The following is an 18178-nucleotide window of genomic DNA, read 5'->3' as shown; positions in this document are numbered from 1 at the left end:
TGGAGCAGGATAACTTGCTACTAATGACTATCAGCACTGGCAGCAGGAAAACTGGCTTTTAAGAATTCACATTTCAAAGCACACTTGTTGTCAGTCTGGTACTCACTTCCTGCTTCTTGGGAAGATTCAGAATTTAGGCTTTGTAGGAATGGTGGTTTTTACAAAACTTTCAGGCTTCCGGGAGGACATGGACAAGTAACCTGCATTTGGAAAAAAAAATTAAAATTATGTGAAACTGAAGGAACTGAATATTACATAGAGCTATTGCTAGCCCTACTACTAAATGGATATTTTTAATAAATAAACAAGTCATAATATCCTTGGCAAAGACCTACAAGGATATTCACAGCTGAAGCAAGGATGAAGCAATGCCTCCAAAAACATACTGACAGAGAACATACTGTGAGAAAGAGGTTTCAGTATCTGCTTGAATGTAAGCTGATGAAGCACAAGAAGCCAGGGAGGTGAAATGTGTATGTGATTGTCATGTCACTGCAGAATGAAGAAATGGCTTTATTCCTCTCTGCAGCAGGACCTGTGCTGTAAAGGCAGTGCAAAGATACCCTGCAACTTTTACTTTTTCTTTCTTAGCAAATATACCTCTCATGAGTACAGCCCAGACAGCAACTCCCCTACAGACAGCAAAAGAGATGCAGAGGTTTCTGTACACAACTGAGAAGAAGAGCGAGCAGTCCTTGTACTGCAAGGACACAAGTACACCTATGGTCTAAGTTTGTCCTGCTAAACTACAGAGCTTGGTTAATAACCTGCAGGGAGTGATGATGATGAGGTTTTCTGCAGATCTTCTTGCTTTTTGATGAGTATTCTTTCCTGCTCCAAGGCTTCTATGTACTTGGAATAGGACCAGGAAGCCTGCAAGAACCATCAAAAACCATCAGCCTCCAGGTAGTTTCTGATCCATTTCAACAGTAAGATAAAAAACTTGTTTATGTTATATTCCTATTACTGGATAATTACAAATATTAAGAAGATTTTTTTTTAAATTACAATATTGGAATAATGGGAGAAAGAGTATACCTGTAAATAAGTAAATCTCAAAACACCATGATTTAAGCAAGTTTGACAGATACAATGTTTATATTTATTCTTCATCCCTAGTCTGAGTATTATTCTCTCTCCGTTCTTCAAAAGCAAAGCAGCAGATCTTTACCCTCCCAAAATATCATTTGTGCTATCAAGGACTTAATTTTATCTCTGTGTTACACCCTTAGTCCTCCCCTTGGACTATGATTGCTCTGTTTGACATAAACCCAAACCAGCAACTGATTTGTGGGGTGGAGAGGAAATACATATAAGAAAAGCTGTTTCTAGCTTATGTCCTTTCACTGAACATCTGTGAGCCTCACAGCTCCTTCTGCCTGCCCTCTCCAGCAGAATGCTGCTACCACTAGGGGCAGATCAACTGGAGATGCCGTCCTTTCCTTTTCTAGGGATAAAATACTGCTTTTAAAGAAAACAACCACAGTTCAGATTGCATGTAAATAATAGGTTGCTCTTCCAAAACAGGATAAGAACTGCACTTTTATTTGGCCCGGTTTTTATCTTATGGCATGAGAAGTTTGGAGCCAATTTTTCATATCATGATTCAGTAAGAACTTCTATCACCTTCCTATTGTAGGAAGGGGCTTGCAGAAGGAAGAAAGTGCCCTTTAAAATATTATTGTTTATTAAGCCCTCTTCTTGAGGGTTTAATGTATACCAGGGATGTATTGGCTTGCTCAACTCACTTTTTTTTTAAATAGGTATGAGCAAAAGTAAAAAGGTCCACTTAAGGGTAAGAGTGTAAGCTTATCTATACAATTCACACTGTGATTTCAGATTTTGGGGGTATTTCACAGTACCTTTTTTCTATATTCTGCTCTTCACTACCATAATGCCATGGGAAGAGCTCTATGGAATACAAGCAGTGGCCAAAGTGCGATTTACTCCTGATTCTCATGAAATATCTGTGCTTATGTGGTTGCACAGGTTCCCTGTTATGTTCTGGCAATGCCAACTCAGCCATGAATGATCCCTTGATATGCCAAATCTGTCTGTCTGTTTTTCCCATTTCCAGGTAAAATAACTGTTACCTTTTCACTACTGATTTGATACATTGTCAGAGTTGTTATGGAAGAAGTCTTGAAGTGGTTTTCAAATACCTAGATTTTCTAAAGGAATTCAGCTTCATTTTACATATGACCAGAACAGGACTCTAGCCTAAACCAAATTCTTTCAGGATATGAATTTCACAAATAATGAAAAGCTTCTTATTCCAGAACTGAACTACCTTTTCTTCAATTTATCTTTAAATATAGATTCTTTTTTTAATCCATACACCGTAAGACCTTAACATTCGGTTAGCTGTTAATACTACTCAGAACCTATATCTTAAAAAAAAATTAATAAAGAACAAAAAAAAAATCACCTGTAAGACAGGTAAACTTAAAACATCAAAGCTAATTGTAGAGGAATAAACAGTTATTGAAGAACCATCTGACAGCAGTATTCAAAACCAAACTCCCCCTTCCCCTTTTCCCAAGATTATTTTATCTCTCTTGAATTACAACCGTAGGAACATGTATTATTTACCTTCCTTCCAGGTCCTTCTATAGGTGCTAAAGCTGTTGATGATCTTCTCTTAACATCAAGCTCATCTAGCAAAACACTCTTTGGCAGTTGAGTCAAGGGCTTAAGCTGAGTCAGGGGCTCAGGCTGAGTTAAGGACCTGAGTTGAGTCAAGGACTTGGGTTGGGTCAAGAACTTGGGTTGAGTCAAGGACTTGGGTTGAATCAAGGACTTAAGTTGAGCGAAATTAATGAGTTTTTTCCCCGCTTCTTTACCCTGCAAAAAAACTTATAATTAGATGTGAACAATAGTTACAGAGCTAAAGTAAAAAGCAAAATCTGAGGAACAAAAAATTGTCATTGGAAATGAGATAGTGTCATTTGCAGTAATGTTTTGTAATGCTTAGCTTCATAATTCATTGTGCTGAGCATATTTTAAAGTAGCAGCTGCTTTTTTAAAGCATTTCTTTGTTCTAGTTTGTGTTTCCTGTCCTCTACACTCCTACAGACCATCTTTTTTTCAGATTCAATACCTGCTCCAAAATATAGCTAGGTGACAGGGCAGATCTGCAACAGAACATATTTTAAGGACAGAGAGGACATTGTGAACCTCTAATTTGGCCTCAAGTATAAACATAGAATGTAGGATTTGTCATGATTAATTATAGCTTCGTCCAGTAGCTGTGTATGAACTACAAGTATACAAGTTAGGAAAACAGGCAATGTACAATCTACAGAGAAGAACAAGGCATTGTAACCCTTGGCAAACTGCTCTGGTGATTAACTGTTTGTCATTTTCATGTTGGTTTGTTTCACCTTTGCACGTTCTGTTTGATGATCCCAAAACTCTTCATAAACATCAATCGATGTTCATATTTGACATCACAAAGAGCTCTCTCCAAGAGCTGAGTAATATAACCCTCCCATGTTCCAAGAGAGAAAGTGAAGGGAAAAAAGGGGATCAAATTGTTCCCAAAGTCACTTAGTAAGTCCCTGAAAGATCTGGAAAAGGATCACTCTGTCTCGTTTCCTTGCTCCCAAAGTGCCTTTTCCTTTGTCATAATTCCCACTGTCCTATGAACCCATCAGCTGTAAGAGTGACTTTTGGGTACAGAGCTGCCCAGGCAATGTGATGCTGATTTTCTCTGCAGAAACAGGCTCAGTAGCTTCTGTGGCACACTCATTTGGTGGAATGGGGATGCCAACGCAAACACAGAGACATTGTGAATATGACTGCACTGCAGTTTATGTTTGCTGGCTCTCTCAATGAGAATGGTGAATTAAGCAAGGTCTTTAAAAATGACTTCTCATAATAAATTAAGCAATGTTATAGTGGATTTAGATCCCATGCCATTACACCACTTACTAACAAATAAGCTTATTGCTAAGAGACATAGCAGAAACACAGAAAAGGAAAATAATGTTGATGGCTTTCTTTGCTAAGGACATGGAAGGAGTATGTACAAATCTAAAATGTAAGTTAAAACTAAAAATTTAAAGCTATTTTGTGCACTTGAGAGCAAAAAAATCCAAAATCTATTTTGGAGATAAAATGCAATCATGTATACCACAAAATACTAGTATTGGCATCAAGGCAGTCTGAAAGAAGTGACTTATATATTTGGAAGTATGTGGATGTGCATCTAGCAGTTAACAAAGGAAAAAGTCCATTGCCAGGATGAGTTCTACTCTTTGGTAGACTTTTCCCTTTAAATAACAAATAGGCACACAAAAAATATTGAGATAGTCAAATAATACCAAGTTATGCATCATTGCTCAGTGAAAAGCTCCTTGTCTGCCCATTTTTTCCACTATATTACATGAAAGTCCAACTCTTATTTGTTCAGTTCTAAAACTGAGGTGAGCACAGGTAGATTCAGTGCCCCAGGGACACATGTGTAAAGGAAGAAGAAAGCAAATTCCTCCCCTAGGAGTATGATTGCTCTGTTTGACATAAACTCAAAATAGCAACTGATCTGTGGGGTGGAGAGGAGATATATATATATATATAAAAAGCTGTTTCTAACCCTTGCCAGAGCTTTGCTCTTGTTCAATGAGCCTGGTGGGGCAGAGGAAGATAGTCCTTCTTTTCATTGCCAAGAAATCATCACCTTCCACAAGCCAACAAGTGAACCTGCTGTTGCTCATGTTAGATGAAACTTATCAGTATCCTTCAGGGATACTGCATCATTTGAATTATGCTGTCACCAAGAGGACAGAAATCTCAAGATTTTTCAGGCAAGAGAACAGGAAATGGCAAATTCTTTAAACAATAACAGAAAGAAAAAAGGATTTTTACTATATTGGAAAAAATTATGTGTTGCACCCATTCTTTTAAGAGATTTTAAAAGGTAACTGGTTTACTGATCCTTTTTTTTTTTTTGGTGAGGAGAAGAATAGTCTACAAACTGTTTACAAAGCTGCATTCTCTGCTTGTCATTTTCTAAAATTCCTTACTCTATTTCCCTGCTTAGAAGCATAATTCCCTGTGCCCATTTGCTCTCCATAAAAGCTAGGCTTTTGCCCTCCTGCCTAATATTTCTTCTTTACTCCTTGATCTTGATCAGAAATCTCATAGACAGGCAACAAACAGATGGAAAATAAGTCTGTGAAAATGTAAAAGTTTGTTACTTTGAAATACTGCATTCTTGCACTATAAGTATTGCCAATGGCCTTGGCAGACATATATATATATGGAGACATTGTGCTTTGGAGAAAGTAAGATGAGTTATTGGATTTTAGACTTCCCTTGACATTGCTGTGGTGGCCTTGAGTAATGCTTCACTGGTCCTCAGCTTTCACGTGCATAAAGAAGAATAACAATGCATATATGTTCTTATGGGCCTGTGTATCTGTCCAGATACCTGTGTGGTTCATATCACATGGAACATCTCCACACATCTACATGGTATTTAGAATACGTCAAGGTCTCTGTAATGCTACTTATTATAGTTCGCAAGTCCAGTAATTTCTCTGTCCTTAAAAGAATGTTCTCTCCTCAAAGCTTGCCAAACAATTGTATTTAATAAAAAATAAACTTTTTCAAAGCCTATAATCAATAGAAAAAGAAGTCCATTATATTTTAATTTTAAAAATCCAAGAAAAACAATTTTACAAACAAGCATTCCATTGTAGAGATCACAGTTTGTTAATGTGCTGGAACTGTCTGGAAACTTGCTGTGAACAGTCTAACAATTTCACTTTCAAAGCTGAGAAATACTCAAGCAAAGGCAAAGATTATGCAAATTAATTACCACATAAATATTTTTTTTAAACAATGTGCAGGATTTTCAAATGGTCCTTCTGGAAAATAGATATGAAATCAATTTTGGTTTGGGTTTGGTTTGATTTCAGTTGTGGTCCAGAACATAAATTCTAGTATAAGACAATATATCATGAAAGTGCAAACAGGTCTGCAGTAGCCCACAGTACACACGGACTGTACACAGATGTATTGTTCTTAATTCAGCCTTCTTCTTTGCTTTTCTCCTGGCACAAAAGGTGACTAAAATACATTTTTCCCCTGGTTAATGAAAGGAGTATTCCATTGAATCACCTGCTTCAACTCAAACATATGTATATGTATTGGCAGAATTAGGAAGTAATCACCTTAGGACTGGGTTGAGTGTAAAGCTTGAAGATTGGTAGCTATGGATCAGGCTGAGAAAGAGATATTTTATTTGATGTATCTTTGCTCATGTTATTCAGTTCATCAGTGGTCACCTGAAAATTTATGAGCCTTACCTTTGCTGTTATCCCTTCCATCTTTTGTGTATCTTTTTCCTTTTTTTTCTCCAAGGAAGTTAGAATTTTGTCACTCTCTGGATTGCTTTGGAATTTACAAAATTCTGGCCAAAATTTAAACAGAAGAGCAAAAATACTCATCTGCGCAGGAAGAAAATAAAGTCAATCTTGACCGTATTAAGGAAACAGTTGACTGTAAAATAAAATGCAGAATGAGATAACTATTTTTTTTGAACACACAGCCTTGTTCCTCCCACGTACTCTGTCCTGACATTTCAGCCCAGCTTTGCTCAGCACATGCTTTTCATCAGTGTGTTTATTACTGGTGAGAAATCTTCCTAAAACACAGTTAAAAGGCATTTTCTTTTTTTATATTTCCCTAAACAATTGTTTGCATTAATGAAAACATCCATCACTTTTTACAAGTATTCTTGATAAAATATACACCAGTAGAATTGCTTTTGCACCACTGTTCTGCTCAAGTATTTCAAATATTCAGTTCATTAGGAATGGGCTTTTTTTCCTCTCCTTAAGAGAAAGGAAATACTTTTTTGCCTCTGGAAAGGCTCTTAAACCACATTACAGATCTATGAGCAAATCTTGGATAATTTTTAAATGATATAATCTCTCACAGGGTCGTTTTTGAACTAGAATAAGAAAAACAATTTTAGAAAAGCAAACAGAGGGGCTCAGTGAATTCTGTTGCTGCACGTACTAAGGCTCACATTTTTCAATTTATTTAGATGTTCAATTTGCATTGAGAAACTTGGCTTCAAAGCAGCCAAGCATGCTCACTGCTTCTGGCTCAAGAGGCTTGAAAGTGACATGTGAGCCACTGTCGGGTTCCAGTCACAGCTTTTTGGCCTAGTTCTTCCTTTGGTTTTGTGCCACATTTCTGGAGTTCACTGGGTTTTACACAGGCTGAAATGAGACTTCTCTTTCTCTTAGGACCTATATGAACCCTTTTCTCTGACAAATCATCCATCTTTTGTCATCCAAACACTTTATGAACTCACAGTTGATGTCTAAAGGTGTCAGTGGTAATTTTATAGGAAAAGAACAACAACTACTTTTCTTGGACTTAGAAGATAAGACAAGGCAGTATCAAGGGATAAGAAAATAGTAAGTCTGTAGTAAAGGTTCCAAAATTGCTATTCAACCTGATTAATAGAAAGATCAGAGAGAAAATTTTCTACAGCCATTTAATACACACTTTCTGTAATAAGGGAGGGAAAGACATTCAGCAAGTTAAGCTGTCTTTGTGCTTGACTCACATCTGCATTTTTCATAAAACTTGAAAACCACAGACTTTCTAACTACAAATTACTTCTGTGACATTAACCAAGTGGTAAAGAACAAGCAATTAAGAACATAGAAAGAATTCATTTCTACTGCCAGAATTCGTAACAGAGACCTGGATATACCTTTCCAGGATCAGCTAGCTGTCAGAGATTTTCTTTATTGAGCAGGATAAATCTGAATACTCTCTTCCATCTCCACCTTACAGTCATTGAAATATATGACTATAGCTTTCTCCTTCAAGCCCAGGCTTGTGTGTGGAGTCCTAACTGCCACATAAGCAATGAAGACTTTTCTAAAAATCAGTCACTCAGTCTCTGGCCAGACCTATCACTCAGCTTCTTACCTGTGCCTCTCTAAAAATGTAAGGTCCTAGTTCTTTCCTGTGCTCCACAATCTTCTTTGCTTGTTCAGGTGGGATGTCAATCTGCAAAGCTGGGGGTATGGCAGAATTAATAAAGCAGTCAATAATAGCTGTGATCTTTCTCTGAACTATGGCATCATCACAATGAGAATGGCACAAGTCCTGAAAGATAAAAAATACCATTTTCAGTCAATGGAGAGAGACACAGGCAAGAACTTTTACAGGGCACCAGTCATCAAAGAGCAATGGTCAAACAAAAATAATTATACAATAAATTCCTTCAGTATGCAAGGCAAAATTCTTTTGGTAAATGTGCATGGTCAAAACCATACTTCAGACATGCATGAGGCTTCTGGTTTGCAAATGCAGATACACAGCAATCATTGCTTTTAGGTGATAATTTCTGCCTGCATGTTTGGATATAACAGCATAGATTTTAAATGCATTACTGGCAAATAGACATTTCTGAAAAGAGAAACACATCTACAAGTGTGAAAGGCACTGATTTTCACAATGAGCCTGCTATGACTTGCATAGCCATGGCAAATACAAGATAAAGAAATGCTTTAAGTGCTCCAACAAAAGAGGGGAAATACTTAGAGGGTACAAGATGTTCTAACTAGGAGTGTTGTCACAAGAGGGGACAATTGTCAGCTACCAGTACAATCTTCCATTTATTGAAATCTTCTACTTTCACCATTCATTAAGATTTTCTAGTTTGAAATAACTCTGTACACTATAGAATACAAAACAAACCTGAACTTACAGGAGTGAGATGTCAAAGGAACACTGGGGTTTTCTATTTTTTTAATGTGATCCTATTGTTCTTGTAAAACCTGTTATTGCTGCGTTTTGACACCCTGACGATGCCACCATTGGACTTTGACATGAAGGAAAAATAATTCAAAGAGTGTCCTTCCAACACTTTGAAACATGAACTTTCCCTTTATCTATATATTTCAAGAAATTAATATGACACAATGACCACTCAAGAGTTGTCAGGAAGAGAGCTCTTTAAATGAAGAATCTGAATTTAGTTTTGGCATAGAAGGCTACATATTGACTTTGCAAAGAAATTAAAACCATGAATTTTAAACAGAAATGTGGTATGTGAAAGAGTTGGCTTGCTTTGTTATGAATATTTTTAGTTTTGGGAAGGAAAAAAAAAGAATTATAACAACTATAACAAAGAAATTAAGGCAATGCAAAAACATAAATATATCCTTAGTATATATATAATGGCTTTCTTTGCTCATCTAGCACAGAAGGCAGAGAGCTGTAGTATGAGGGAAGACAAACAAGCCATATGATATGAAGAGAGTTGAGACCGAGCATAGATAACCAGATGGAAATGATCCACAGAGTTATGTTTCTTCATATTTGTTTAAAAAAAAAAAATCTTGGTTTTGGATTGTCCCAAGATGTGCCTCCAGCCTGATGGGTTATGGGAGCAATGCAGTCACTGACAGCTAAAGGGAGTTCAGTCTAAACTGATGGCATGATAGGGCTCAGACAATACAAGTATGCACTGTGCAAAGTGCTGCCCACGCCTTTGGCAATATTCCTGCAGCTCAGCCTGACCCACAACACTCCTACTACTCCAGCCCTTTGCTTCTACAAAGAGCATCAACTGCCAACCATGACATTGCATGCATGGAGAAATCTGGTCAGATTCTACTTTTTCTGGATAACAAGACAAATAAATTAACATAAATGCAGGAAAGGGGGTGGAACAAAAAACAATGAAGGCTTTCTTCAGAGAGCAGTTCTACAAAGAAAAGAATTAAGAGCACGCTCCACATTAATTTGCAGAAAGTTTCCATGTCCTCCATAATGTAGCAATGAAGAGTCACAAGAATCAACAAAACTTCAAATATCTAGAAAAGGATTTGTGTCATGGAACACCAGGTACCTTCATATCAGAGTTTTAATCTAAGGTAATCACTCTGTAACCATGAGAGAGACAGCAGCACCCCTAGAGAGCATTTCAGCCAGTGATCTCCTTGCCTGGAGATCAGAACCTTTGTGGGGAAGAGAGATTGTCCCCTGGAAACAGGAGGAGCTTCACCTTCTAATGCAGACATCAAATTCAAATTCATAAAATTAAACAGTGAAAGTACACCCACATGCCTGCAGCAGATCTCCAAGTGCTACTGCAACAGCAACTGTGTTTACAGCCCAGTTTCTGAGCACGTTAGCTAATCTCATGCTCCCTGCCTCTCATGTGCACATAGGCTATGTTCAGGAGCCCAGAAGAGGTTCTGCACTCTGGTAGCACTCTTCCATCAGGAATATCCCAGAGGCAAAAGGAATGAGGAATACATGAAAGATCTGTGGTGACCCTGCATTCAGTCCAGGATATTCCTAGGAGGCTGCAGTGTGTCTTAAAGTTTCACTCCAGACGTTTTTTATTGTATTTCAACCCACACAAGCAATTTCACAAAACTACATATATATGGGAGGGATGTAATCCCTGCTGACCTTTCTCATCACATTTCACTTTGGTTCCAAGCTCAGCTCAAGTCAAATTTGATTCTGCAAAGTGCAAGGGAGCTGTGGTCTGCATTCTACATATAGGGGTTTTTTGATACCATCTTTATATCTGTAGATTTGATTGAATTTTAAAGTTATCTCTCATTTTTGAGAAATCACCAAATTCAGATTGCAGCTATAGGGCAGAATGAACATTTTAATGCTTGCTTATTTCTACTGCTCAACAGATATATACCAAACTCTGGGCATTAGCAAGATAGAAGTGTTCCTTTAAAGACTCAGAAGAATGCTACAGTTTGAAGAAGCATAAAGAAATACAGGGATAATGCATTTGAGTCAAGAATAGCTACCCTTAAGAGGATTTTCACTGATGAAAAGAACAGTTTAAACAATGAAAGAGGCTTTACTATGAATACTATGAACAACAGAATGCCTACAGATATTTTTGTTAAAATTGTCCTAATTTGCAAGAATGCATGAATTTGCTGACAAATTGAATGCTATTCCCTTTGCTCTGTTTTACCATCATACCTTATATTTTTGCACCTCTTGCCAAAAGAGCACCCCATTCCCCAGAAGGTCTCCCTTCAGTGCCACAAAGCGTTGAAACAGATTTGCTGTCACTGGATCCAAGAGTGCCTTGCGGAAAGCAATTATTTCACTAGATGAAGAAACACTCTCATTGTCCACATGCTGTCAAAAGAAAAAATAGATGCACCAAATAAACTTTGTTTCAAAAAGCAATAACAAAGGCATTAGTTAGTGTAAACTGTCTGATTCTTATCTTTGCACTGACCCTAACTTTCAGTAGTTTATGAGTTTATGACATGGATACAATAAAATGTGGCAAGGTTTCATTTCTTCCTTTCCTTCTTTTTTTTTTTTAAAGTTTGGTTTGGGGAACATTTTTTGGAAGATATGATGGAGAGGAAATGACTGACAATGATTTAGACCATATGACTGCATACTACAAAGTATAGAAACAGCTCTTGTTATTGATTATGGTAATGGGTTACTTTTCTAGAGAACAGTTTGAGTTTTATGCAAACAAACAACAAAGGAAAAGGAACACACAAACCACATAGCTTAAAGTTGTAAAATGCTTCTGACAGGAATCTCACCAACAAAATGAGGTTTGAAATGTGTTGCTATGATCACCCACAGAAGCCAGAGAGTTTGCTCTCCATGAAATAAAGCTACCAATAGTAAAATAGAATTTAAAGTCATTGAGACATTTTGGAAATCCTCATGCTGCCAAGCACAGAACAGTAGGCAGCCAGGAAAGGGTGGGGAAAGAAAGATGGCTTATGCAGGGACAGTTTGTTTGAACTGAAGTTCATGCTGGCCTGCCTTCCTGAACAAACAGTTCTCGTGCTGTTGCTGAACAGCCAAACAACCCCCTTTTGTTATCAGATGGATGAATGAAAACCATCTTCTAAAAGTGGTTTAAAACTCTTGAAGTCCTGGAAGGGTGGAGTGCTGTTCAGTGGTGAGCATCGGTCAGAAACATTTTTAGTTGTTGCCAAGAGTCCTGGAAATCTAAGCTGATCCTAAGCTGAAAGGGTTTCTGCAACTTATCTTAAAACCAGGGGTTTTGCTCAGTCCTGTCACAGAGCCTGCCAGGGGTAACAGCCTACCCTGGCAAGGAGGGTGGTGGCTGTCCAGAGAGTCCTTTGGTGAAAATAAAGTCAGCTCAATTTAGGCAGTAGAGTTGGATTTTCCAAGCCCTTCTCCACTTCTCCAAACATGTTCTATTCCCTGTGACCAGAATTTAGGGAACTTTTGAGAAAAATTATTTCTAGGGTATATTCATGAAGGGAAGAACAAAATGTTGCTTCCATCCCTATAGCAGTATGTAAACACTACTTATTTTATGGGTCAACAACCTTGAAGCAGAACATGGAGAATAATCATCTCCCTGACAAACAGGCAAAGGGAAAACTCACTTAACAGAACCCACATGCACTTTGGATCCCTTTTGTGCTGATGGTTTGCATGGATAATTGGTGACCGGGTCTCTAGTTTGATTTCAACAGACAATAAAAGTTCAACCCAACAAATGTACACAACTTGTATGCTGGCAATCACAAAAAGTTCACTGCTCTTCAAGAAGAAAAAAACTGGCAAACATCTGATGAAATCTATTATTACAAAGGTTTAAAAAGTTTAAATTTGATATTATCTCAGTGCTGTGAGATTAAAATACAATTCTAAATGAAAGAGATACTGTGAGATATGATTAAACCTGCCCACTCTGCTGCATATTTCACATTCCCTTTTGTGTCTGCACGTAATCCACTTGCAATAATAAATAAACTACCAGATGCTGGAATGAACAGCTTGTCCAAATAAGTCCACTGCATGCAAAATACAGATAAATGTGAATTAAAGGTACAATATTAGTTTAGGGAGTGTTAATAGTGCTCCAAAGCCCAGGACAAGAGATCTTTATTTTCAAGTATGACCTCTCCAGACAGAAAGGGAGAGAGATTTACCATGAGCATCCAGCAGGGAACTAAATTCAGGAGTAATGTGAGTAATCAGCCCACTGTAACCAGTACAGTCATGATTGCTTTTAACAGCATTACATTTGGGACTCACACTGTCAACAGGGAAATTGTGAAAAATGTGTAAGACTGTGAAATGAAAAAGAAATGTGAAACTGCAGACACAAGAGACATAGCAGATTTCACTCGCCTTCCACATCCTGGTTGTCTTTTGCTGGTCTTTGTGTGAAAGATCTTCAGTTATATCCCTTTTCAAAATATTATTATTCTATTTTTTAAATATTCTCTTTTTCTGGTTAGCCTTTTAATCATTAAGACCCCAGTGGTAGAATAGTTTATATGTCTTCTTATGGATTTTATGTCTGAAACTTGTTGTGGACCTGCACAGAATGCCATCCCTTCTTCAGCTATAAATGAACACCTGCTCATTAAGACTGGGGAACTAGAGAAGACAAGAGGCAATACCAGTCAAATTGTGCACTCCACTGGTGGTGGAGTTTACTTCACCCATAATGTTCTAAGGGACCACTTATGTGAGGAATAAATTTTGGGTTTGGTTTTTTTTTTTTTTAGTATGAAATACTTTAGTTCCTTTGCACAGCTGTATCATAAATACAGACTTGATCCTGCAAGTTCTTTGTAGCTGAATTACACCTCAAACAGAGGGCAGGTTTCCTGAATAAGGACTACATAGCATGCCCACACTGTTTTGTCACTGTGAAATATGAAGCCAGTGGAGAATATCATCTGGTTTCACTTCTTCTAAAATACTTTCTTCAAAGAATCTTTTCATCCTCTGAATTTTCAATAAGAAAGAGAAAAAAGCAATTGGACATAAATGGAGTTAAGAAAAGACTGAAAGCTCATTAGAACTATGTATTTCCTGTAAACTGTTTATTTGAGTTGAATACAGCATTTTCTAAACTACTTGGGCTAATCTCCCTGCCAACACAGTGCAGCAGGTGCAAAAAGAGGCATGAGTTAGCTTCCAGACCTGGAAGCAGCTTAGCCTTATTGGTCTTCTGCCAGGGCTTGTAAAGGAGGCAGAGTTCAGCTAAAAAAAGGCAGAGGGTTAGGATTTTTTTTAAATTTAATTCACATAATCATTGTTAAAATTATAGTTTCTCTTATTAAAACCTATACTTTTCAGATTGCTTAGTGCTCTGAATCAGTGGAAAATACTCAGTTTATATGCACTTCTGACAACACTTCTGACTACCTTCATGATGTTATAAAGATGAAAGAAAAAAAGTTTTATCAAGCAATGCAGTTGCATATGTGTCCACTTGGTTGAACTTTGAAGTTTCCCTCTGCTATGACATTCACATGTCAGAGCTGTTATGGAAGTGCAAAACACCAAGTCTTTGCCTCTGCCACCAGCAGGATGATCCCCTAACATGGATCACAGCAACAGAGGCACTCATAAAAGGCAGATGTTAGCTCTGCCCATTCCTCAGTCTTCCTAATGAACCAGCAGGAGTGAAAGGCTCCTCACTCCCAGCTGTTTGGCAACTTTCTGAAGTAACCAATAGGAGCAAGGCTTGTAGCAGTTAACCTCCCCACTCCAAAGAATTTCATAAGTCCTGAAGTCGATTCTGCAGGCACTGCAGCTCCAGATGGGAGAATGTGGACAGCATAAGAGAAAGAATTACAGCATGGGAAGCTCACTCATTTGCTTGTGTCCTGGTCCCCTTGGGAAAATTCTTTACACAAAGCAGTATTTCTTCAGTGTGCAACTGTATGGCTAAGCCAAAATGGCATAGGGAGAGTGTAGCAGTGCAGCAAAAATTAGGTCACTCTCCTGGCAGGCTGGATGTCAGCAGAGCTAACACCAGCTCCTTCAGATTTGGTATCTAACAATAATACTGTCAGCTTAACTAAGCCTTCAGATGAACTGCCTTCACACTTACCAAGATAAATGTTTCAACCTGTACATGCTACAGCATTTCTTTCAATGTAAACTGAAAGTAAATTGTGGGCTGCTTTTCCTCTGAACCTTTCTACCCCAATGGTAAATTATGAGCCAAACAAAAAACAATGCCTGTATGTGTTGCTGTTGTTAAAAAATTACCTTTGCTTCTTCCTCTGCCCCATGGTGTTCATCTGCCAGGAACAATGGCAGCCATTGTTTTTCTAATCTCTTCTGGACACATTGCTGAACTTGTAGCAGAGCCGCTGCCGAAAGCTGATCAGGAAGGCTTTGTCTCCTTCCTCCACCTGAATGCATTAGCTAAGCAATCCAAATACAATAACACATGACATAAACGTTTGTGTATACCAAAAGTCCTTTATCTCTCTACATCCTTGATTTAGCAAAGCATGAGCTTAACTGTAAGCAAAGCACTTAATGCATGCTTACCCAAGGCTCACATGTACTTTTCATAAAAGGGAACAGATTACATTTGTCCCTACCTATAATAAGATACAGACTCTGGTGAATAATACCCCAGCTTGACCAAGTAAATTGCCTAAGTATCAAGATATATCAGAGCACCACAGCTCAGACTTGTTGTCTGAGCTTTACTGACATACTAAAATAAAAAGCTGGAACAAGTCACTGTGCCTGAAAGCTATTTTTACACTTTTTCTGAGCTGTCTTGTACATGCTTTGACTATGGCCTAGATCACAGTTCAGGAGAGATGTTCTGTAAGAGGTAGGGAGGAAAAGCCTGAACAGGAAGGAAGGGACCTATACAACCATAATAGAACCATACTTCTAGCCAAAAATATAGGCAAGATTTGCGGAGATAGCTTGGGGAAAAGCTGGAGCAGACCCACTTGTGGATTTTTATCTCAGTCACAGTCACAGTGACTGTTCTTTATGAATGGCTCTGTGACTGCTACCTCTTCTTGTTGTTCTCTGGTAGCTGGGCTGTTGGGTCCAAAGAAGTACTCATTGTTTAAGTACTTGGTTTTAATGTCTTTCGATTTTTCATCACTTTTTTCTTTATCCTTTTGGAGCATCTTTCTGAAGTCTTCAATATCTAGCCAGCACATGAGATCCATGCTACAAACAAATTTAAACAGAATGTTATTTAAGTATTGAGTTAATTTCATCAACATTCTAGGGAGTTATTAGTTTAACCACAACTATACCATACCAAAGTATTCAAGACCTAAATACCAGGTCAGATTGGGCTGAAATTTTATGACATTTTTTCTCTGCTAGTACCATCTGCTGAGACCATGGCACTTACTGAACAGGCAGAGCAAACTTTTGTCTTAGAGATCTCACTTAGGGTGCCATCTGGGGGTACCCTGAAAGGAGTAACCTCCTCAATATGCCACTGCTAAATCCAGCAGGGACTGTGGACCAGAACCATCATGCAGAGCTCACAGAGAGAATGAAGAGTGAAACAGATGAGAATTTGAATCAGTACTGAGGCTGCGAGCCCCTGAGAGATGAGTTGACACCTCCTGCTCTGCCTCTTTGTTATATTGCCTGAGAAAGAAGCAGGGATGACAGCTGGGAACATCAGCCCAAGAAATCACCTCCTTCCTGCCCCCTGTGAAGTGCTAGAGTTTAAGTCAGTCTGCAGCTGAGCAGATAAAAACTATTAATGGCAAAATTTGTTTCTAGGGCTTTTTGTGGGCTGCTTTCTCATAAATTACCAATTCTATTACTTATTTAATTGGTGACAAATAATTTCAATGATGCAATTCTCAATCTATATATTGTTCATAATGTTTGAGTGTACACTATAAATTTAAATTTGTTTTCATAGAATCATAGAATGGTTTCATTCTCTAAACCAGACAACAGAATAAATGACATATCTACAATTTCAGTTTAATTTATTTGACTGTTTTCTGACAGTATCTTATTAGCTGAAGTTATATGAACATTTTAGTGAGTACATTCATTGTATCTGCAGCAGGAAATATGAAACATTGAATTCAGTCAAATCTGTTTCAGTTTTCCATTTGGTTAATCACTGGCTTTTTCAAAACATTAATCTATGAGTAAAATGTTCAAAACCATCTGACCGATTTAAGAACAGATGTTCTCCTTTCAAAAGTCTTTTGAGACCCTTACAGAACCCTAAGTTCTATTGAGACTGAAATTCTTTCATTTGCTAGTTCATCACAACATGACTAAGTTCACCCAAATGCAAGTGATCCAAATTACTGTGGTTTATGGTGTAACTCCTTGGCATCTACCTATGACAACTGACCAAATACGTGTATCTTTTTAAAAAGTAAAATATATAATGTTCAAGTGTGTTAAACTGTTTAGTGGTGGCTTATCTTGGCATACTGGATCAGGAGGACATCCATAGTCAATTAGCCTGGCGAGACTAACAAGTGGTAATTCACTAACCTGAAGTAACACAAATTATCCTGCAATTGTGTGAATATATCCTATACACTTAACAAAGTATTAATTAATGGAGCTTTGCTTAGTTTCTTACCAGAATTTGTGCACAGGTACTCAGCAGCCTGTGCTTCCTGAAACTTGGATCACTTACATTTGGACATTATCAGAACCATAAGTTTTGATAAAAAGGTAAATGATGTGTTCATTGTTTTTTTCTGACATTTTCCAGACTGCATTAGTTCTAGGATCCCTTCAGCTTACATTAAGCACCTCTGTTGTGGACTCCAGCTGGACTCCAGAGTAACTAATCTGGACCCAGGCCTAAAACACTGTTGTGAGACTTTTTCAAATGTTTTTCTTCATTATGAAGGTTTATTTAAAAAAAAAAAAAGGCTCCATAAATTAAAACAATTCTCTGCCTGGTTCTACCACTTAAAATGAGACCTTTCTGTGATGAACAAAGCAGGAAATACCAGAGACAATTCAGCATACCTGTCCATGACCTGTTATCTGCTGATTCCTACCATTTCCCCAGTTAGAGAGGAACTCAAGACTAGTGGTCTCTGAACCGCAATGTCTGAAGGGGGTGTGCAAGACCATTTTTTGAGGGGCAGCAAGAAAATATTAAAACTTTAGTAGCACATGTATATAATGTATAAAAAATTATATATATATATATATATATATATATATATATATATATATACACATACATACTAGGGTTCCATGCTCAAAAACTTTTTACTGATGAGATGCATGAGCAAGAAGTTTGGAGACCACTGTTCTAGACAACTAAACCAGAAGTCACCTGACTATAGGCAGCTAGACCATAAGAATTTCCATCTGAACTCATTATCTGCAGTCCTTTTGTAGTCAGTAATCGTAG

The 18178-nt window shown here is 37.7% G+C and overlaps 1 protein-coding gene across 5 annotated transcripts in view; it reads right to left on the bottom strand.

Annotated features, from left to right (window-relative positions):
• RGS22 (regulator of G protein signaling 22) overlaps positions 1-18178 on the bottom strand; it is a 62755-nt gene that overhangs the window by 4651 nt on the left and 39926 nt on the right. For all 5 annotated transcript variants that reach the window (XM_071421500.1, XM_071421503.1, XM_071421501.1 and 2 more), the window contains 8 exons: positions 15819-15981; positions 15046-15204; positions 10999-11160; positions 7957-8136; positions 6312-6452; positions 2593-2844; positions 768-873; positions 107-200 (listed from right to left, as the gene is read on the bottom strand). In XM_071421500.1, coding sequence (XP_071277601.1) covers positions 127-200; positions 768-873; positions 2593-2844; positions 6312-6452; positions 7957-8136; positions 10999-11160; positions 15046-15204; positions 15819-15981 — 1237 coding nt within the window. In that variant the 3' untranslated portion in view covers positions 107-126. The remainder of the gene's footprint in view (positions 1-106; positions 201-767; positions 874-2592; positions 2845-6311; positions 6453-7956; positions 8137-10998; positions 11161-15045; positions 15205-15818; positions 15982-18178) is intronic.

This window comes from Agelaius tricolor, unplaced genomic scaffold, assembly GCF_023055355.1.
Source record: "Agelaius tricolor isolate 1412-34295 unplaced genomic scaffold, bAgeTri1.0.p SCAF_2, whole genome shotgun sequence".
NCBI lineage: Eukaryota > Metazoa > Chordata > Aves > Passeriformes > Icteridae > Agelaius > Agelaius tricolor.
Note: the sequence above shows the minus strand (reverse complement) of the source record. Positions and strands in the feature narration are given on the sequence as shown.